General features: G+C 40.0%; 1 protein-coding gene across 2 annotated transcripts in view; it reads right to left on the bottom strand.

The window, feature by feature from the left end:
* Positions 1 to 22,691, bottom strand: part of USP24 (ubiquitin specific peptidase 24) — an 82,067-nt gene that overhangs the window by 28,302 nt on the left and 31,074 nt on the right. For both annotated transcript variants that reach the window (XM_035123913.2, XM_035123914.2), the window contains exons 11-38: positions 22,316 to 22,430; positions 21,442 to 21,545; positions 19,016 to 19,123; positions 18,763 to 18,858; positions 18,508 to 18,669; positions 17,647 to 17,754; positions 16,106 to 16,255; positions 15,800 to 15,931; positions 15,334 to 15,445; positions 15,044 to 15,120; positions 14,262 to 14,402; positions 13,245 to 13,298; positions 12,534 to 12,649; positions 10,556 to 10,622; positions 8,985 to 9,095; positions 8,259 to 8,357; positions 8,013 to 8,183; positions 7,148 to 7,233; positions 6,919 to 7,012; positions 5,724 to 5,879; positions 4,568 to 4,665; positions 3,392 to 3,487; positions 3,043 to 3,271; positions 2,663 to 2,822; positions 2,350 to 2,505; positions 2,002 to 2,072; positions 1,325 to 1,485; positions 485 to 546 (exon numbers count right to left, since the gene is read on the bottom strand). In XM_035123913.2, coding sequence (XP_034979804.2) covers positions 485 to 546; positions 1,325 to 1,485; positions 2,002 to 2,072; positions 2,350 to 2,505; positions 2,663 to 2,822; positions 3,043 to 3,271; positions 3,392 to 3,487; positions 4,568 to 4,665; positions 5,724 to 5,879; positions 6,919 to 7,012; positions 7,148 to 7,233; positions 8,013 to 8,183; positions 8,259 to 8,357; positions 8,985 to 9,095; positions 10,556 to 10,622; positions 12,534 to 12,649; positions 13,245 to 13,298; positions 14,262 to 14,402; positions 15,044 to 15,120; positions 15,334 to 15,445; positions 15,800 to 15,931; positions 16,106 to 16,255; positions 17,647 to 17,754; positions 18,508 to 18,669; positions 18,763 to 18,858; positions 19,016 to 19,123; positions 21,442 to 21,545; positions 22,316 to 22,430 — 3,292 coding nt within the window. The remainder of the gene's footprint in view (positions 1 to 484; positions 547 to 1,324; positions 1,486 to 2,001; positions 2,073 to 2,349; positions 2,506 to 2,662; positions 2,823 to 3,042; positions 3,272 to 3,391; positions 3,488 to 4,567; positions 4,666 to 5,723; positions 5,880 to 6,918; positions 7,013 to 7,147; positions 7,234 to 8,012; positions 8,184 to 8,258; positions 8,358 to 8,984; positions 9,096 to 10,555; positions 10,623 to 12,533; positions 12,650 to 13,244; positions 13,299 to 14,261; positions 14,403 to 15,043; positions 15,121 to 15,333; positions 15,446 to 15,799; positions 15,932 to 16,105; positions 16,256 to 17,646; positions 17,755 to 18,507; positions 18,670 to 18,762; positions 18,859 to 19,015; positions 19,124 to 21,441; positions 21,546 to 22,315; positions 22,431 to 22,691) is intronic.

The following is a 22,691-nucleotide window of genomic DNA, read 5'->3' as shown; positions in this document are numbered from 1 at the left end:
TTCCCATTACTTTCAATGGGAAAGTTCACTTCGGTTTACGAACACTTCGGTTTATGAACAGACTTCTGGAACCAATTGTGTTCGTAAACCGAGGTTCCACTGTACCCTGCCCATCTGGCTGGGGTAGTACTGCTACCCATCTGTGTGCTCAGAGTCAACTACTAATCACTTGAGACAATTAGATTGCACGCTAAAGCTAAAGAGAAGACCCAGGCAAACAGTTCACGAGAGAGGCAGATGATCTCTCACTTGACCTCTGAAGCAGAGTTTTTAGCCCATGCAAATACAGTTCTGCACAGAACTACAAGGACACAAATAATGGAGGAAGGATAAGAACCCAAGAGAAACACATTTCTCTCTCTCTCCATAAGTAGAATCAATATTAATTCTTGACTCAACTTCGATGGCACTGTTTACTATGTGGATAAGGGACATTTTCTTATGGTACATTAAGTTTCAAGCAGTTTTGATTCCTACTACTTACATGTGAGATCGTCCAATAACTGGCATCTAAGGTCAAAGTACTCTGTACACTGGGACAAAAGCCTAAAAGCAAATTCAGGCAATTAATATTAAGGGGGGGGGTGGGAAATCTCAGAAGCATGTGAAATATTTTACAGAAACCTTTACTTTCCTGGGTACCATGTACACATACAAGATGTTTATTCAGACCTAGCCAACATGCTGACTTACATTCTATGCTATAAAACAAAGGTTTGCTTTTATTTTAAGGTCACAGTAACTGTTTGTAATGATGACCATCATTCATTCCAGAATAATATGTTGAAATGCTAACAGCTTAAAACCCCTTTCTCTGAAAGCAGATCTAGGATTTGGTGTTCATATTTAATGTTTAACTTTAAAGCAAACATTGCTTCACATTCAACATCATGAATGCTTATTTTCTTATTGGAAATCTAAAGGTAACAGGAAGAAGGCTGAAGGTTTGATATTGACATGTATGTACGTTTGAAACAGCGCAACCCTCCCCCCCCAAAAAAAAGCACTACTGGTTTTTTTGTGCATTTACTATGATCAACAAATCTAAAAGTAAGTTAGCATAGTATGCTGGTTGGTGCTACTGCCTCCTCTCTTTGTACTGGGTAGATTGTGGTTCAATGCTGCAGTACGATTCAGTAACTTCCTGGCTATCCAATTCCTATTCAAGCAACCACAGGGGAAATCATAACTTCTCAGTTCACTTCTAGCACACTTTTTTCCTGTTTCACAAGTTTTTACTGCACTTGTCTTAAATAAGCATTTAAGACAAATGCTTATTTTTAATTCTTACATTCTCTATTGAACAAACATGCCTCCAACTTGCCTCTGGTTGACTCCTCTCATGATGCTGGTAGGTGACCAGAGTGGCAGCTGAGCAGTAAGGACGACACTCAAAAGAAATTGGTTTGGTTTTTGTATATCAGGGTGAGCTGATGTGTCTGTCTGACTGAGGGTATACAATTGGTCACAGGCCACGCGGCGAATCTGGAACAGGCCAGAAGCACACGTCAGATCACAAAACCCAATACCACTGTCTTAGAAAACTGTTTAAACACCCAAGTTACTATCGTAATTTGTCCAAGCTGGATGAGACAGACAAGCGTGTAAGGAACAGAAGTTTCTCGAGTGGGCACTAGGATAGCACCAAGTGGTTGTCATCCTCCAACTGCTCACTTGAGGCAGTAAAAAATGTCATCAATCCATTGCTGCTTTTGAGCCAAATCTTAGTTTCAGTTTTAAAGTGGCACATCTGTATAAAGTATGATAAAAATGCTTGCAGTTAATTTAATTCCCAGAAGTCCAGTCCTCTAAAGAACACAGCTTTCTCATCCTAGGAACTTGCTTACTAGAAAGCCAGTGGCATAGCCTAAGTAGCTTCATCTGTAGCAAACGTTTTTCAGCTGCCACTGGCATGAGCACTTTGTCCATGCTACAGGGCAGAACATGCCCCGCTCTCTGCAAGATAGGTAACTGCTCTGAATATAAATGCAAGCACCTTACCTCCGCACTTGGCGATCCAAGTAGTATGTCTATGATAAAGTCAGCAACACAAGGGAGGTTGTAAAAAGAACCTAAGAAAAACACAATGTGGATTGTCACAATTTGTTTCGTGAGAAAGCATTATAGTACTTAATACTCCTAGTATTAAAATATCATTGGGAAAATCTAATAGAATTTATTAGCGTTACACAGCGTTACAGTAAAATGTGCGTGCCAGATATAAGCAGAGGTTGAGAGAAAGTGAAAAGGGAGTTGGATGGTAACAAATTGGGACTGGGTCTTTGTGGCTCAGTTGTATGTAGGGTCAGGAAACAACAGAAAAGCTTCATCCCCTTCTCTCGAACCTACCTAGCTGCTGACTGCGGAGCTGTAGGCATGTAACTAAGAGAGACAAAGCCTCTCCTGCAATCAGTGCATCTTTGGTGGATACAGAATGCTGCCTCACACAGATCCCAGCATGCAGAGCTGTTGGTTCTCCTTCACTTCCTGAACTGCAATTGCTTCCTGCAATATGTTAACAAGTGACAAAGGATTAAAAGAAGTGTAGATCTCTCAAGTTAGGAATGAACAGCTACAGTTGTGATAAAGTCTTATGAGCAACATAGAGCTGAGGTCATTGCCAAATCTCAGCTGTTTCAATTCTGTTAAGTCAGTGGCGTACCTGAGCTGCTAAGACGGTTACGAATCCCAACAGGGAACAGCGTGTTGCTTTCTTTTATCGGCTGACTGCTTCCCACCAGGTCAAGCCGCCCTGCAGCAGCAGCCCATGAGAGTCGCATAAAACAAGCAACTGTGGAAGTGAAGTCATTTGCTTCCATTGTCTGGGAAAAATAAAGAATTCTTGTTCAAGGTACCAATGTGTTAGGCCAGAAAAGCACTCACAGGTGACACAAAATCCAAGGAACATAGTTGGAAACAGAAGAAAAACTCTGGTTTTCTGGCAGAGTGGCATTTTTTTTAAAAAAGGTACTAAAATTCTGCAGAGGGAATGTTTGAGCTCTGCCTTTAGCAGGCCTACTGCTGCCACTTAGACCTACTTACTTGGATTGCAACCCGTGCAGCAGGAATGATCTCCTCCACTCTGATAGAAGACCTGTCTGACACAGATAGCTGGCGATAAGAGGACTTCTCTGGGGTTCCACACATTGACATCTGCCTGGTAGTCTGCCGGCTCACATTACGGAATGGGCGTGACGATAGTGTTTCCACTCCATGTTTAACAATATCGTCATCAAGAAAGGTAGGCATGGTTTGCCCAACAAGCAAAAACCTAAACATAAAAGAATTTGTGTGCTGTTTTGAACAGTGAAGGCACTATGTACCTTAGGAAGATCAAACACTGAGCTGATTAGGGTCATGCATATCTACCTTTGGAAAATCAATCACATACCTTGCCAGCTGCAGACAGATTGAATAAACTCCCTGCCTTGTTTCATAATCCACTTCTGATGGGATGGAGTCTCTCTGCATAACATTCACCACCAAACTGGAAAATAAATTTAGATATTTTTAATTCAAAAGTATTTAAGACAAGAAACATATAACACATGTAGAAGTCTGCTGGTTGAAAGTATTTCCCTGTATTGATGAGGATTAATTTAATGTGTTAATCACATAAAACAGAGCAGCCTCACTAACAGCATCACTAAATCAGGGGGCCAGTTGACAGACTCCACCAAATTCTGACTCAGCGGGTGAAATGGGGGAAAGCAAGGGCTCTGATGTAAATCAACTTCTTTCCGCACTCCACAATGTTCTGGTCACTGATCCATTGACCGTGCCATCACAATAATGGCAGCACCTGTCACTTCCTTCCTTTCTGTGGTCCAAAGGCATACTCTTCTATTGGCATGTTATGGCTCAGTTGGTTAGAGCATGGTGCTGATAATGCCAAGGTTGCAGGTTCAATCCATTCTATGATTCTAAGCACACAACCACTGGAGACTAGAAATATAAGCAGCTCTCATTTGCCGGTCAAGTACCGAAGTGCAAATATGCTAAGAGATGACATTTAATACTTACAACCTCCAGCTTATTTTTTAAAATTCTAATCAACTATTTAAATTTATTATGACTTTATCAGTAGGGCATAGTCAATGCCATCTCAGTGCCTCAAACTGTCTACTCCCATTCAAAGTTAAGTGCAGATTCAATGGATAGTACTATCTATTATCCAGAACTCTTTGACAAAGCATTTTTCTGCAAACACCTTAACAGATTCTGGGAGGACAGCCCCAACCCCTGAAAGCAGTACAGTACTGAAAAAGCAAGGATTTCCAGGTTGCACTGCAGTTTTGGCACCTCTTTACATAGGATGGAAGTGGAAAGGTAACGGGGAAAAACCCTTGCTGCAATTTATTCAACATCATTCACACAAAGAAGGCAAACTACCTAGTGTAATTTATGCTGTCCCCACAGTATTTGGAATAGATGCTCGAATACTACTATTGAGAGCACCATTTACAATATTTATACTGGTATTAAATGTATACTGAGTTGAGAATGCTTAAAGGCTAGTTCTCGCACAGCTGGAAGGTTCCACTTCAGAATATTCCTTTCAACTAACCTCAAGCCACCTGCTCTGAGAAAATTTTCGCAGAAAGATTTGGCACAATTTCTTGCCATTTCATCATCCGCTGTAGGCATTAGCTTGGAACTCAGGACCTGAAAAATATTCAGACTTTAGGTAAGTGGCAGAGTTTCAGTGGAGCAATACACTAAGCCCCTCTCTCACCCACAGGCAAAGTATGCTCAGCTAGGCAAGAGTTCATATTACACTCTAACACTGCTACTCAGAATTAATTCACCATCCTACGACACTTGGTCATCTGAATTCAATGAGACCTTTCAATAAGGTTTATTAATTCTTTTATCAACACCTGCCATATAATTAAGAACATTAACACAGTCAGAGGTCCTTGAATACTAACAAAGCTTTCATGAATGTGTTTTAAGGCCCTCCCATTTCAAGGGAGAAGTTATGGCATATTTACATAGTTTGTAAAAATAACGGAAGATAAGGAACTACAAGGTGGTGAGGGAGTGCCATGCGACCTGCTAAACAGATGTTTAGGGTGGTTGCAAGAGAGCGGCATCACTACTATGGCAACCATGCAAAAATAACCTGTGGACCACTGGAAACACAGTTTCACTACAGCAATTTCATCATAAGGGAATTCAATGACTCCTTTTTGTTTGCTAGAACTGTGTGTATTCTGCATGTTGGCATGCGGCTGCAGGTGCTTTGTGTTTTTTTGTTAGTCTGGGCTGGTTTTTATTACTTGCCTTCCCCCCTTTTGGGGAATGGAGGGTTTTGCATGTTTGTTTTGCCAGCTTTGTTTTGTGTGTGCTGGCACCACCCCATTTTTCTTCTGTGAAATGGGTATATTGTGGCATCCATTATATTTTTTAGTTTTCCAGACGTGCCTCAGGATGTCTGTTTGAGGACCCATGCACTAAACTAAAGTTTAGCACTAAATGGATCAACAGATCATTGGGTTCACAGAATGCCTTTCCTCTCTCTTCAGAGTATGTTGATACTGCCTAAGTCACATTTTAGTATTATGGTGAACCAGGTTGTTGACTGGCGGCAAAGTTTCATACAGAAAACTTTCCCAACTCTACCTGGAGATGCCAGGGACTGAACACGGGGTCTTCTACATGCAAAACAAAAGAACTGATATTTGACCTTACCCCACACTTCCATGCCAATTTACTCTTACCTCAAGATTGTAAAGTACTCTAAAAGTAGACATTCCTGGGGCAAAAGACCTGAAAAGACTTTCAAGTATTGAAGTAGCACTAGGCTGGTGTTGATGCTTTGTAGACAAAGAAGGCGACTTTGAAGACTGGGAGTTTGATTCAGAGAGTAATGTTTTCTGAGAAAAGAAAAAGCATAGAGAAATACAAATAAGAAGGCAGTTCTGATATAACATGGTTATATAGCCATGACAGATAGTCTTCGGAGTCCTGAATTTCCTAAAAGTAATAAAATCTCTTGCAGGCACCTTTTGCTACACTCTATACCAGGGACAGAGGACTCATGGCCCTCCCAATATCGCTGGATTACAAGTCCATCCCTGACTACTGGTGCAGCCGACTCAGGCTGATGGAAATTTGACGCCTGGAGTGCCACAGATTCCCCATCCCTATTCAATACCATAAAGAACTATAAAATACAATCTGCAGATTTTTACAAAGGTTATGCCACACCCTTCTTTTTCGATGCATCCCAGTGTAAATACCATTTCCCTTTAATTAGTATTTTTTGTAATTTACATTATTCTTTTTTCATAGCTGGCATGCATCTGTCTTGGGAGACAATGGAGGAGTGTGCCTTTGGGGGGTGAAGTAAAACTGTTGGAAGGTTGCAGCGCGAGGGATATGGGAGAGACATGTTTTGTGAATGCCAGATTAATTTTAATGTCGTTTGCTAACTTCTATGAAACATGTTTAGGAACCAATGACTATTTGCTACTATCCTATATAGGTATAGCTAGGTCAGCCATCCTTAAGGGTGAATGTTAAATGAGCCTGTGGCTTAGGAACTTTATGAGTAATAGATTCTGTGCAACTTTACAGACGAAGCTAGCAAGCTAATACACGGCTGTGCTAACATGGCGTTTTTTCCTGCCCCAGTAGTGATAAGCACATTAGCCATGCTATCTGAATCCCTAGAAGGAAAGTAATGTGTGCCAATATTTTTTCCCTGCCAAAGCAAAACATCATTAATAAGAGAAATAAAATTAATTTAGCCAGTGATGGTTTAATTCTTGCTCCACAATGGCTAGCACTTCCCCAGCATTTTATAATGCCTACAATGTAATGCCCTACCTATTTCTTTCTCCATTCCTTTCAATCCCAATCTCAATCAGCAAAACTAGACTATGATTGTGTAGTTAACAGAAAAATATATACCTTTCGTCCAAGAGAATCTAGCTGATCAAGAGCTTCCTGAATAGCTGGGTCAGTAGGAATCAGCAAAAGAAGCCTCCGTACTCTCAAAGTAATCCTGAAGAATACAAGAGACATATAATATACTAAATTTCTGCTGGGCCGGACACTATGTCTACTTGTAAATGTTTCCAATTTCTTTCTTTTTTTGCAGCCACAGTATTTCTACAGCGGCTTCAATAACACTACTTACCTTGGCTCTTCTAGGTTCGCAAGCTGGTACAGCATGTCAAACACATTACACACAAGAGCCATTACCACTCCAGGGAGGGATTTTTCCTGAGGAGTAAGAACACACAATTAACTTCCCTATTTTTAAAGCAATTTGTTAGGGTTCTCAATTTTAAAAATTCAGCGATATAAATTTAAAACCTGGCCTAGCTACTTGCCAACACAAGGCACTGAATCCTGTATACTTCTCTCTCTCTCTCTCTCTCTCTCTCTCTCTCTCTCTCTCTCTCTCTCACACACACACACACACACACACACACACAACTTCATTGTTGATCTGAAATTCTGCTGAAGAAATCACAGCTTCACATTTTCAATACTTTTAACTTTTATGCACAGAATGAACCAAAACATTACACCTTGGAATTCTAAACTGTGTCATCAAATATAATAAACAGCAGCAGGGAGGATGCTTTCTACTTTTTCCATTTCTGCTTACAGTCAGAACTACTTCAAACAATTCAGATGCATCCATTTCTGAAATGCTGACTGAAATCCTGCGTTCATCAAAATCAGATGATAAAACCAGAAAGGTGTGCTAGCAGTTCCTGCTGGATTTATCAAGCATCTCAATTCGACTGGGAAAACGTGCAGGATCAGTGTAAGTAACTGCATGTAGCACTAGCTCGCTCCAGTCTTTCCAACTGATTTTCAAATTCTGACAAACTAAATTTTATAAAGATTTGAATAATGAATGACCAATGTACAGAGAAATGGAAGATACTGGAAAGCATTTTTTTTAAAGTGAAAAGAAACCGACTTAATTAATGAAAAAGTGTCTTTGTGTGTGTGAAATCTATATTTACTCCCCCCCCCCCATGTTGTACCTGTTCCATTGCATATGATGAACTGAAGACATTACTACTGTTGCTGGAGCTAGTGGAGGAATCAGCAGAGCTTGCTGATGGGGTTCCACTTCCTGATGTCTTTACAGTAAGTGCTTGTTCTTCAGAAAAGCCCAACTGGTGAAGTAGCTTTTGATCTTTGTTCACTGTTAGCTGAAATACAATATATTTTCTTAGCTTCTGCAAACTGTACACATCTAGAATATTGATAAAATTATCCTTACATACCAAGCTGTCATTTGCAAATATCTGTATGTTTTCCACAGGAGCATTCAACAGCTTTGCTATCTTCCATCTGACACTCCCTATGATCTCATTGCTATGAGCCTGCAAAAAGGAAGTGGAAGTTAGTTCATTCATGTTCTCAGTTCTAGGAAGTATTATTAGATAGAAACCAGTGACCCATAAGGGATAAGTGCATGAAACATTTCCACATTATCCCGCAAGCCCCATTTACTCAGCATACCCTTGATAGATATAAAATAAAAATACACTCAAAACATATTATTTCACACATCCCAATGCTATTATATTCTTTGCATCATGGGTAGGCAAACTAAGGCCCAGGGCCTGGATCCGGCCCAATCACCTTCTAAATCCAGCCTGTGGGCGGTCCGGGAATCAGCATGTTTTTACATGAGTAGAATGTGTCCTTTTATTTAAAAGGCATCTCTGGGTTATTTGTGGGGCCTGCCTGGTGTTTTTACATGAGTAGAACATGTGCTTTTATTTAAAATGCATCTCTGGGTTATCTGTGGGGCATAGAAATTCATTCATTTTTCCCTTCAAAATATAGTCCGGCCCCCCACAAGGACTGAGGGACAGTGGACCGGCCCCCTGCTGAAAAAGTTTGCTGACCCCTGCTTTGCATCAACGCCCAACTCCCTTTTTGCCGAGAATTTTCACACCTTAAATATGAGTATTTTAAAATGCAATAAAATTGCAAGAGCATACCTCTACTGTAAAGGTATCTTTGGTAGATTCATACGTAACATTAAGTGTTAAAAGATGTCCATGAAAGGAGGCACCGTGAGGTAGAATAGTACGTGGAACGGAGTAAAGGTCCTAAGGAAAGAAAGTAGTAAAAATGACCTTTGACACAAATGATCAAGGAACAATTTAAAATGTAAACTGGCGTAAGCTGATCAACTGAACATTTTTATCTGTGTTTTAGCTGTCACAATGATCCGCCCATTATACAGCAAAGCCTCCCCAACCTGGTCCGCTCCAGATATTTTGGACTACATCATCACTGCCCATGCTGGCTCAGACTCAGTGGCAGAACATCTGCTTTGTATGCAGAAGGTCTCTGGTTTAATTCCCAGAAGCTCCAGCTGGGGCTGGGAATGCTCCTGCCGTGAAATCATGAAGAGCCACTGCCTCTCAGTGTAGAGGCCATGCAACTCCAAGTCCATGCCTTTGCCACTCCACTGTTCATGGGTCTTGTCCCTCAGCGAGCCAGCTTGATGCCACATGGCCTGTGGGTGGAGAGGGTTGTGATGGTCCAGAATGGAGATCTTCTCTCCATCCTGCTCCTAGGTTATTCAAATGAGACCCAATTTCAGGTAAAGCTCAGTGTTCTCATTCACTTGGGTAGTAAGCAGGGTCCAAGATCAAGGAGCAGGATCCGATCACTGCATGCTACTGTTCTTGCATGCAGTTGCTGTTAAGGGGTTGTAGTTGCAGTAGTAGTTATTATTAGGACTTCTTAGTCACCTTCCAAGGTATAAATTTCTTCCCAAAACTTGAGAGACTGGGGCTGCAGGACTAGTTCACTAGATCACTTGCCCTGCCACAGTTCAGCCAAATACAAAAATAGCCACCACTAATAAAACTGTAGCCTTTTCAATCCAGTTCTGCGTTGGTTCTCATCCTCCTCACTCTCTGATGTGGCCCAAAGGTAATAGAAACTTGCTTGCTTAAACGATGAGTCTACAGTGGGATGTGTGTGGTATTGGGTTGCTGTTTTTATTTTGATTATGTATTTTGTGGTTTTATATTTTGATTTTATTTTTTAAACCTTAAAAATCTTTCAATCTTAAAAAATGTAGTATAAACACAGACAACTGGGAAACACTGGCCTGCGAGCGCTCCAGTTGGAGAACAGCCTTTACCAAAGGTGTCATGGACTTTGAAGACACCTGAACTCAGAACGCAAGGGAGAAATGTGCTAAGAGGAAGGCATGCTTGGCAAATCCACACCGTGATCAACTCCTGCCCGGAAACCAATGTCCCCACTGTGGAAGGATGTATGGGTTCAGAATTGGCCTCCACAGTCACTTACGGATTCATTGTTAAAACAGTGTTTATGGAAGACAATCTTACTCGGCTACGAGTGATCGCTAAAGAAGAATAATATAGGCCGGATATAAATTCAATAAATAACAGCAATAACAACAACAACAACAACAACAACAACAATAATAATAGGAGAACTTGAAGCCTAAACTTAGCATTGCACTTACTGGGCTACTCAAACTAAAGGGACATGGGTATCAAGATGACAAAGACTTTTCTTTTTTTACCTCTATAGTGATGACGTAGCGTTCTGCTAACAGCAGCAGTCTCTCAATTATTACAAGCTTCGTTGACCTGGAGATTGCAATCAAAATAAATGACAGTTGGATGAGACCTCAGTTGAGCTCCTGGAAAATACCTACCACCCTGACAAAAGCCACCAAACATAATGCCCTGTGGCCGCTATCTGATAGGTGGCCCAAACAAATTTCTCACTATCAAGGAGTATGCAGAAGCTGGAACTTAGGTTCAAGGTGGCAACAGTCAAGGAGTTAGATTTATTCACTTAACAAAGAATGCTGGAGAGAAATGTGTGGCTGCCACTCCTCCCCACCACCACCTCAGTAACATTTTATTTTAAAAAGAGGAAGTGTGGTGTGATGTCTTCACACTGTTTTGCTGTACCTGCTCCACATTACACAATGAAGTGAAGCAGAGCCAGAGAAATTCCTGAACTGGGTCATATAATATTATACATTTCAAGTAACCACAGGTTAGTGGTGAAGTACCGGTGGTGGTGGTGGTAGCAAGGAGGGGAAAAAAATCTTCCTTAACATATACTTCCAACCCTAATTTTGCCTAGTGAAAGAAAAGAATGGAGGAGTATAAGTAACAAACCCACTCCAGTTTTTCCTAAACTTTTGTTATTTGAGGCTCACATGATTCAAAGATAAACCTGGCAACATGCTTTATTATTTCACCTGAAAAAGGCTTAAGAAGTGAGGTACAACTTACATTTTAAAGAAATATTAGGAGGGAAGGTGTGGGAGAAGAGCCAGGACCAAGACAACACTGTAGATTATTGCAGTTTTTGATGCTACTTTGTACCTCCAATTTGCCCTCTTTCCCCACAGGGCCAGGGGGAATGTGTTCAGTGGTTTATGGAACAGCACCAGCTTCTGCACTTGGCTGCATTCCTGGGCCAATTCATCTTTTCATTGATTTAATTTATTTAATTAATTAATGTATTTATATCTCACACCTTTCGGTGGTAACAGTAAACTCAAGGCAGCTTACAAATAAAAATACAGATGAGACCAAGCAGCACTAGAAACAGCATCACAGAAGCCATATCAGCAACAGAAAACATTTAGATTTACGATTTTTACAGTGCTGTTGCTGGTAAACTGCAGCCTCACTGCAGACTTCTCCCACTTAGATAAACGACTACTATGCTGTTGTACATCCCCTGAGAAATAGTAGCAACTTTTATCTTCTTTAAGCAGGTGTCCAAATCAATTTAATGGAAGTGCACATTATTTGTTCCATGATTACTAACTTGTTTAATACACTACTTTTTTGGAATTGAAACAGGACACCACTTGATTTTCCAAAAGGTAAACTTAAGATGTATTGTATTGTGCTGTGTTGTATTATTTTTCCTTCCCATCATAGGCGAGCATAAGTTGAGCAAACCTAACAAAAGTGTTTACTTAATACTTCTTTTTGAAACCAGAGACTTGCAGCACCCTTCTGGCAACTACCTTCTGCAGTGAATCCTATTGCAAGGTATTTAAAAACAAAAACAAAAAAAAAACAGAAACATTCATTTGTGGGGACAAATACATTGAATAAACCTATCCTTTGTAAAGTGTTTATGTATGATGAAGCTGTGGGTGCCAGCAGCCTTTCAGTACAAGTTCTAATTTTGGTAGTTTCTTTGGCCCATATCCATTTCACACACAGACAAGAAGACCTGGTTCAGATGTAACATTCTAAAGTTTAGTGGATCAGGAATGTGAGATACGAGACTCCTCATTATTGAGGTTTCTTTTAACACAAGCAAGTTGGGCAAACTGTGGTTACAGCTAACCACATTTAAAGAGGATTTCATACCATGGATTTGCACATCTTAGAAAGCCACGGTTACGGAAAACTTGAAACTGAAGGTGTGAGCCTTCAGCACATTCCCAGTCCTCTAAATCATGGTTATTTAGAACAAACCTACATAGATCATATTTATCTATTCCTAAACCAAAACCTTACCTGTATGGAGACTGTACCGATGTTGCCACAGTAGGCATCGCAGTTGCTGTTAGCATTTTGGTAGCTCTGGTGACAGCATGTGTCAGCGTTGGACCACCAAGTGCTGAACTGGCTGCCTAGAATGAAAGAAACATCATGCTATTTCTGGATTACAGGGAAGGCCACATAATGGTGTGGCCACTTTTTCAGCACTGAGAACCTAAACCTTGCCTTTTATCTGCAAAGCAATTTGCTAGCTCCAAGGCATAACAGGCAGACATCTCTACAAACCTTCATTTTAATGATATTCAGGAAAGGAGCATACTCTTTCTAGTTAAGCTGTTTGAGGGTTATACCCAAGGCAAAGAAACAGGTAAAAGACCTCTGACTCTAGGCTCCAGTTCCAACCATGGCAAGAGAGAGATGGTAAAAACAATTCCAAAAAAAGAAAAAAAGAAAACCTCTACTTGGGGGTCAAAGGTGGGAGAAAGTTCAGTGTCCTGGGCAAAGTCAGACAAAGAAGTGGAGTTGTCTAGGGTCACAAGTCTATCATGCAGTTCCCTGATGCCCCAGATGATTAGTGGATATAACCCAACATGGTGGCTGCTCCATTACTCCAGCTGAGAAAGGGGTTTCTGTACAGTACAGGGTGGAATGCTGGAAATCATTTTACACTTCTGTAAGAAGAAAAAATACAACAGGACAATTTTTTAAAAAAGGACTGACACTTACTTCTAATCTTGTATAACAATCCGCAATGAATTTCTTATGGAGTGACACTGAATCCTGAAAAGAATGAAAAGTGTTAAACTATATTAAAAACAATAATTCACACACATGCAGAGAGAGCAAGAGTGCATACAGAGAACTGCTACTATATACATATTACTGAATTAAACATGAGCATGGGCAGGAGAAAGTGTTGGTAATACAAAAACTTACATGGTCCATGTCTCTATTTAGACAACCAAAACCATGGCTTGCCATTATGAATGAACAGCAGTAAGCACACATACACACACGAGCGCGCGCGCACACACACACTCCCCCTTCCACTTTGGTGTGCTTTCAAACTGCTAGGTTGGCAGGAGCAGGGACCGAGCAACGGGAGCTCACCCCGTCGCGGGGATTCAAACCGCTGACCTTCTGATCGGCAAGCCCTAGTCGCTGTGGTTTAACCCACAGCGCCACCTGTGTTGTGTTTCATAGTAGTTTGTAGTTTCATACAAATGCAGCGAGCTATCAATTGTCAATAAGTAGAAGCTACTAATCTCTTTCCCCCCTGTGCACGCAAAGGAAGAGGTGGTATTGCTCATTTCAGGGGCAATACTGAGGCATTCTACATTTGTTTACAACAACATGCAAGGTGGAAGAGTGAGGAAAGGGCCACAACCTCTGTCTCCCCAGCCTTGTCACCCTCCTTGAGCTGGAGGAATAACTTCTTCTGCAGCAGAGAGCCTGCTCTACTCATTTTAGCAACCTGTGAGATTTAGAATCCTTGAAAATCACGAGGAACCCACATAAATAGAGCAGGCTCTCCACTGCAGAAGCAGCTATTCCTCCAAGTCATGGAGAGCAATGAGGATGGGGTGCCCACGTGGAGCTACCGGTACCAGGTTAGTCTTCGCTGCCCACTCTCATGTGGTCTTTTAACACAGATGCCGAACACTGGGTTAGGATCATCTGAAGGCAGCCTACATCTCATCTTCTGGGACAAGTACAGCCACCAAAACAATTCAGAGTTGTTACCTTCTTTAGTCTTGGATTTAGATTGATGTAACTATAGTTTATTATTAGCTGAATAGCTTCATTCGCTATTTCTTCATCAGGTGACTCCATTGCGATCTTCCAAATAAAATCCATTCCTATTAATTCCAGTTTTTCTACATGCTAGACAAAATAAAAGAGAGAGAGAGACTAAGATTGTTAGCACCAGATCAGAGTACACTATTGCAATATTTCACATGCTGCAGAAACTGAAGATACTAGTAACAGGATTACAAATAAGGACTCCTCTAATAATGTTGGTTAACCCTAGAAAAATCCCCTCCCCACCCCCAGGCATGTAGAAGCAAATAATTTAACTGTGCTCATGGATTGTTTCATATGAGTAAGTTAAAGGAAACTGATCTGAACCCTAAACCTAATCTTGACTCAGGACAAATTAATGTACTATAGTAGTATAGTAGTATAGTAGTATATTTCAAAAAGTAAAAACCAGGGCACCCCTAAATTGTTGATATTTTTTAAACCAACCCCCCAAACTGCTGAGCTTTTGTTAGGGGAAAAACACGATTTATTTATTGACTTGCCTAATCCAGTGCTGCCTTTCAGAAATTCCCCCGAATTTCAATTCCGCCTTTGAAATCCCAGTAATGTCTGGGAAAATCCGTAACTAAAGCTTTGAAGAGCCACATTCTAACTGCCACTTCCCAATGGTCACTATTTTATAGCACACACTGTTTTCCAAATAAACTTGCCAGCTGTGACCTATGAACTGCACTGGAACAAGTTTATAGAAAGCTGCTTACCAGCTGAGTTCCTTGACGTTTCAATCGATGATCACAGAGGTTCACATTTTCAAAAAAGGTCTTAAACAAACCAAAACCTGTTTTTAAAAATTAACATTTTAAAGGAATTCTGCTATTTCCATTTAAACAAACATAGAAACATTACTCATGCAAAATAAAAGCTTTAAAGTCTGACTTCATTAGTCTCTGAAGCTGTTCGCAATCTTCAGCAGTTATCAAGCCCCCCAAATTTTATTCTAAGATATCTGACTATTATACAGAAGGCTGATAAAACAAAAATACTTACATACCATTCATAGTGATTTCATAGGACTCCAATTTAAGAATTTTTTCTTTAAAAAGCTGCTGCTGCACATCACTCTCAAGATCGTGCTGCCCTTTTGTAAACCATTCAAAGCACATCTGCGAAAAGAGTATACACTATGGTTCACATTCTGTTTTGAAATGATATATTTTACATTGCTGTAAAATACCCAATACACTATGGTTTACTCCATGCACCAGAATTTGTTTGGGGATTGCTAACAATTCAAGAAAACTCCAATATCAGTATGATTGAGAATTAAAAGTAATTTTTGTCTACTCCAATAGCCCCTCAAACATTCATAACAGCACTTTATTTTTCTACATATTTGTGAAACGATTTTGTTTTCCTAGTGTGTTTTGATTTTAGCCCCAGATCATCTTTAGGATACATTGTTTCCAAGTAAATTAGTGCTACATTTATTCCAAGGACATGCAACAGCAGCATCTCACCTCCCGATCTAGTTCACAAACATCTTGGCCTGTCACAAGGCATTCCCAGATTTCCCGAGCACGATTCCATCCCAAGTAAAGTGTAGCTTCTTGGAGGAAAAATGCCAGAAATTTGAGATGTGCCTCCAAGTACTGAAAAGGAAGCAAACACAAACTGCAATTAACATTTCCGAACAGACCTTTATGAAACATTTTGTAAATGTAAGGTTTGAGAGATTCAAGCTCACTACCTCAGTAAAAAGACAAGTTGCTTCTCTACAGGGCTGGCCCCAAATGATCTGGTTTGAACATCACAAGTTTGCTTACCTCCCGATACGTGTATCGGCAATCCACTAAGGTTGCTCCTGACAGGCCCCCAGGACCTGCCACGGATGCGGCCAATCGGTGGCATGCTATTAAGCTGCTTGTCACCAGCTTCACTATTTCAAAGTTTTTCTTCAGATCCTGAATAATGCTCTTGGCAAAAGTATTGGAAAAGATGTGTTAAACAAAGCATTACAACATGCGCAATTAGACTTTCAAGACTCGAATACAAGTTTCCCTCGCTGCATCCCCCTGGCCATCTATTCAACCAGGGCCTCGAAAGTCTCATAATTTCTATCCTCATTCACCAGTTTTTCCAGCCATGCCACTAGTCGTGCAGAAAGAAGTACTAAGCACTTCAAATATATACTTCAGTTAGCACAGCACAAAATCGTGTGCTTTCGTTTCCAAAGCCAAATCCGATCTTACTATGAATACTTAGCATTAAGAATGACAATAATATGGCTATAGCATTGTGACAGTGATTGCTTTGTTCAAAGAGGAAGTCTAAGTCTGATTTCTATGTAGCAGACCCAGGGTTTGATAGTTGTTTTTCATATCAGTTCCCTTCACAACATGTTAAAGGGAGAAAGTTAGGAAAAGGGGGGCTAAGTACAAAGAAAATTTTGGATTCAAGGCTGAGACTTTAGGCCCACAGTCGGCCAATACGCTTCTTCTACTTTCTAGAACTTAATCAAGAATTACACAAGTAAAGTTTAATAAGGTTAAAAGGATAAAATTCCGGGGAACCTTACAAATATAAAGTATTGATGCCGAGCTGAAAAACCCTAATTAAATCATAATTATCTGGATCAACAAAATAAGTAAGGCTAGGGTCTAATACAAGCCTTCTAAAGGATAGCTTTTAAAAATAACATTGAGGAGAGGAGTATACAAAGATAGAATGGGAAATAATGGAAGATCCTGCTGATGGAGGGTGGGGTCTAAGGAAAAGTGGCTCAATATAAGACAGCCTTTATTGCGAAAAAAGGAGTGTTAGAACTAATATATCTGACCACGCCAGAGTTTACAACGTGATATGTGAGCTTGTGAGTTACACCACCCTTATTCAAGTCTGAATATTTAACGTACAATCTGAATAGTGCGGAAATGCTATTTCTGGGGAATCCTACTGCTGACAGCTCTTAAGACCACACAAAGAAACACATTTTCTCCCTCTTTTACATATTTCTCCCCTTCTTTAAAATCTAGCTTGAGAGAGTGAGTTGCATGCTGTATTGAGTACATAATAGTGTTTTCTCAATTAAGAGAGCCTAAAATTACAACAATTAGTATGTAAGGGCCTGCAAAAAAATTGAGGTTAAAAAGGGGTCCTCATATTTGTAAAGGCTGGGAACCACTGATCTATACACTGAAATAACAAACAAACATTTTCAGTACCTGAGGACCCAAACCCTCAGTATTCAACGTTGTCTACTTCCCGAATGCATCCCATTTTTTAGATCTGTTCCCTCCTGATCAATTCCCCCTCCTGATCATATCAATCCACACAAGACACAATTTTGTCTCAAAAATCATCTTACCTTATCTTGCTTTTGGTAGGTCTGCTTAATAAATGAGCGTGTGATTTCATGGAGCTGACGTAAAGCTGGTACCACCCACACAAACTGAGGGTTATTATGTTGGGATGACTATTAGGAGAAGGTACAGTAATAGATATGCTTAGTAACAATGACTGCATAAACATTCAAAGTTTTATTCCCCACTCTAGATTACTTAGTTCTCTATGTAATATATATATAGATTACGTTGTGAAGGACATGTGGTAAAGGGACCCCTGACCATTAGGTCCAGTCGTGACCGACTCTGGGGTTGCAGCGCTCATCTCGCATTATTGGCCAAGGGAGCCGGCGTACAGCTTCCAGGTCATGTGGCCAGCATGACAAAGCTGCTTCTGGCGAACCAGAGCAGCACACAGAAACGCCGTTTACCTTCCCGCTGTAGCGGTACCTATTTATCTACTTGCACTTTGATGTGCTTTCGAACTGCTAGGTTGGCAGGAGCTGGGACTGAGCAACGGGAGCTCACCCCGCCGCAGGGATTCGAACCGCTGACCTTCTGATCAGCAAGCCCTAGGCTCTGTGGTTTAACCCACAGTGCCACCTGCGTCCCACAAAGGACACGTGGATCTATTTGCAAATTTCATTCTTGCAGCTTCCCCACAGCAAACAGTCACTCCTTTTTGGCAGAAATAAAGGCAAGACTCTCACAAGAAGCAAACTGATACACACACTCTCCCTTTTCAAGGCGTCCTATGAAACATGAGAACTAATGAATGTGCCAAGCTTCAAGTTCTGTAACATTTCTAATAAAATAAAGTTATATCTAGAAGACTGGGGGGGGGGCACACAGAATATACATTCTGAGAGATAAGGCAAACTAACCCTTTTGATGTCTTCTATGCATTTGATGATATAGCTTCTTTTTATTGCCTCCTTCACTGCATATGCATCACTAAGGATTGTCAAATGCTCCTCCAAGGCTTGTTGAATCAAACTGCTGGCCAATGTTGGAAGATGAGCCAACTCCCAGAGAACCTCAAGAACCTACAAGGATATACACGCACAGATAAATATCAACATTCATTACAGAAGTTAGCCTCCGTGTTAACTCTTAAAAGTGGAATTTATTACTCATGCCTTTCCAGTGGTTGTCTCTACACGTGCTTCCCGGCCAATACGTCCTATCAAGCTTAGCAGTTTCTGTCTCACTCTATCACTCTCAGATTCCCAACTCTACAAAACGGGAGGGAAGGGCAGGGGTGGTGGTGGGGAATGAATAAAGACAAAAAAACCCAACAATTTCAGTTTCAACTGGGCCAAGCTTTGGTTATCCATATTATGAAACAGACTTCAGAATATATATTTCCGTTTCTTGCTGTAGTTGCCTCACCTTCTGAATAAGGACAAAGAGATGATTGAGTTGGTCTGAGCTGAACTTGACAGCAGCTGCTGCAATAATGGTGTGGATGTTCTCTATTACTGTTGACGGCTGTCCTGACTTTAAAGAGGAGAGAAAAACAACAGGAAGGAGACAGCTATGGAAGAAAGGTGATTTTGAAAAAAACAATCATAGATGTAAATTAAACAGAAAAGCTGGAATCTTAGGCATTCTCACCCTGGAGTAAACCCCACTGAAAACATAGACGTTTCTGATTAAACATGCTTAGGGTCACACTGCGTATTATCAAGCAAGAATGAGGAAGTCTGTAGCCCCATCTTACTAGACTGAAAGAAATACCACACTGACAACTTTGTGGTTTTACGTTTAGGTTTTGGACACAACAAAGGAAGCATTTGTACTCTGTGAAAGGTTTTATACTAAGTGTAAAGGGAAGATACCGTTTGCTAGGTGTGTCATTGAGTAAACTGATTACTAATTCAGAAGCGCTTTCTGTTTCCGGCTGTGGGTATTCTGGAGGCTAATGGAACCAGTAGAAATGCAGGCATTGCGTAACTACTACTACATAATTAAATAAAGATGAATCATTCATTCATCTCTAAGAAAAGATGGTGCTTCTGAGAACATTGGAATGTAAAATTTCAGAAATAAATGCTCAAGCCACGTCAGAAAGGACTCACAATCCTTCAGGAAGGCTGAATTGATTTGTTCGAAATCAAAAGAAGTTGCTGACATAAGTGCTAACAACCATTACAGGAATGCAGATTAGCACAGTATTTGAAACATTCTAAAGGTAATGCAAATATGAAGACTGTATGGAACACTGAGCTGCTAATTTATCAACCAAACCCTTGGTGCTACATATTGCAGCAAGAAATATACTTGTGAACGGGCAGTGTGCAAATGTTATTTGTTCTCAAATACAACTGAAGTGAATGTGCGGCCAAAATCTAAAGAAATGAAGTCACCTTAAAATATTGTAGCAGTATTCTTAGTTAAAAGTATCCTATGTAATGTTGAGAGACTGAAAACACATTGAATCACAGTGTGCTTAAAAGCAGTGGACTTCACAACTTTCTACACAAACTCAACCTGCATGCCTGCTACGCTGTGGCCCATGATTTGCAACTCACCTTAGTCAGTCACAACCCACCCATGTCCTAGAGTACTGGAAAGGGATAGACTACAAAGACATTCTATATTGTGATATTCAGAGACACACAGAGCCTTAAGATCTCTTTTTAAGAACATGTCACAGGTTTGTCAGCAGAATGACTGTGCTCAAAATAAATTATGAAATACGTCACATGGTTGCAACAATGCCAGAAATAAAGAGCTTTGTCACCATTTTACAGACTACTGCATATTTATAAGCTTAATGCGGTGTGGATATTCTAAAGTTGCTTCATATTAGAGTACTAAAATTAAGCAGTGAGGAGGCAGGGTAGGGAGAGAATATGCAGCCTTCAACACTTATGTGAAATTTGAATGAACATCATTTCTGCAAAAAAGAAAAGTGATAGAAGTGCCCTTGAAGATAAATGAATTACTAGAGCTCTGTTTATCAAAGTACAATAACTAAGTTAAGTAACCAAATAATGTAAAGGTGTGTGGGAGGATGGATGGATGGACTGAATAATATGTACAGATATGCAAAGGTATGTGAGTGTCAAACAAATCTAGCAAAGCAATTAAAAAAACCTAGCAGTTCTAAACTAAGATAAAAAAAACATTCATACATCTCTCATTGTTTTCTTTCACACAGAATTTGAAGAATTTGAAGAGATTCAACTAGAAACAAAAGAGATGAACCTTGAAGCGTAAGATTCTATCTTAGATTAATTTTTTTCAGGGCCTCAGCAAATGTGATCACCATACTGTTTGCTTTCTTATTCATATAGCATCAGAGTGTGGTTGTCACGCATCTTCTTGGAAACTTGCCTAAATCAGATTCCTGGTCAGCAGGACATGAACAAGGTATGTCTTATGAGGTTTGGGAAAGTCATTAATATGGTGATAGGAAAGTACTGAGAAGCATGCATTGAAACAAATCCTGCTCTCTGCTTGTGGCATACAGTATTTATGTGATTGCAAATAAAATAAAAATAAAAATGATTCATTGAGGTGAACTTCCCTTGGGCAAGTTGTTTAACAAGATGACCTACTGGCCTCCTTCCAATCCTAGGATTGATGCATCTACTTAGCTTCCACGAACACAACTTCCTGCCATGAGTCCCAATTCTGTAGAATAACACATACTCCATCTCCATGGATATCTATTGTATGGTCAGTCACACTATTATTATCTGCTAATTTTGGACAGGTTTGGGATCTTTATACATGCACCTGAAAAAGACATTCCACAAATGCTGTCAAAAGAATTTCAAACTCTGAGACATACTGCTGCACATACTCACCTGTATTCTCCATATTTTTGTCAGCTCATCTAATGATAACTTGCTGCCCAGGAGTTCAATAATTCCTTTTATACGATCACAATATTGTGCTTGGTCTATGTTACCTAGCGAAAGAAACAGAACAGTGAGCCTAACCAGAAGGAATGCCTTAATCAAGTCTTTGATATGGGAATAACAAAATATATACTCCTTCAAAAGAAGTAATAAGAGGTGCAGTAACATGAAGATCTGTTTTCTAACAACCCCTTCTATCTCATTCACTACACAACTAAGGCCCTTCATATTTTTTTAAAATGCCCTTTCTTACCCGATGGATTGGTGCTGGTAGCACCCAAGATACTTCTAAAAAAACCAGAGAATTTGAAAGACTCAGTAAAATATGAACTTTTACCAGGAATATCTACACCAAAACATTCAGATACATGAACGGTTCAGACAAAGTGCTGTGGTTTAGCATTACGAGTCTTAGCTCATATACTTTGTTCTTGTACTGTGGTGTGGCTGCAAAAAGTACACAATTTTAGCTTCCATCTTGTATTAACCACGGTTTTTAACCATCCAAAGCCAAACAGTTCATCTTAACAATGGTTAATTGAAACAAGCCAACTTTCTAAACTATGGTTTGTTTCAATTGACCATTGTTATAAACCACAGTTTGGACAACATTCTTAATTTATTTTAATCTTGTAAGTGGAAGCTTCACATCATTTCCTTGCAGCCAACCTGGAGGAGGAGGAGGAGTGAGGCAGCAAGCAAGTACAAGACTCACTTTCATTAACACCAAACATGGTTTAGCACTCCTTCTGACTGCAACCACAATATCAACTTTCTTTCTGTTTAAGAACTTCAGAAACGCAGGATATTCAAAACTTACCTTCTAATGCAATTGAAAGGACAGAGTTTTCTACTAGCCAGTTTAATAACCGATCTGTATCTATTGCGTTCTTTACTGATTTGGATACAGTGCTGTCTTCAATAAGTTTTGTTACCTAAAAATAAACACAGAGGATTTGTAACAACTAGATATATCAATAGCCAAATGGTGTAGGAAATAAAATAAATAAACTTAAAAGTCAGTTGCTGTATGTATGGGTGGTTCTTGGGAGGGCTGTAAATATATGTCTTCACTGCGAAGGTTTGCAAGGCCTGAAACACTAAATACTTGAAGAATCAGGGAATAAGCAAAACTATATTCTATTTTTCATTACTGCACTGAGCAGTGCCCAGCTTTGTAAAATCATTAATATTTC

Source organism: Zootoca vivipara, chromosome 7 (assembly GCF_963506605.1).
Source record: "Zootoca vivipara chromosome 7, rZooViv1.1, whole genome shotgun sequence".
In the NCBI taxonomy this organism is placed as follows: Eukaryota; Metazoa; Chordata; class Lepidosauria; order Squamata; family Lacertidae; genus Zootoca; species Zootoca vivipara.
Note: the sequence above shows the minus strand (reverse complement) of the source record. Positions and strands in the feature narration are given on the sequence as shown.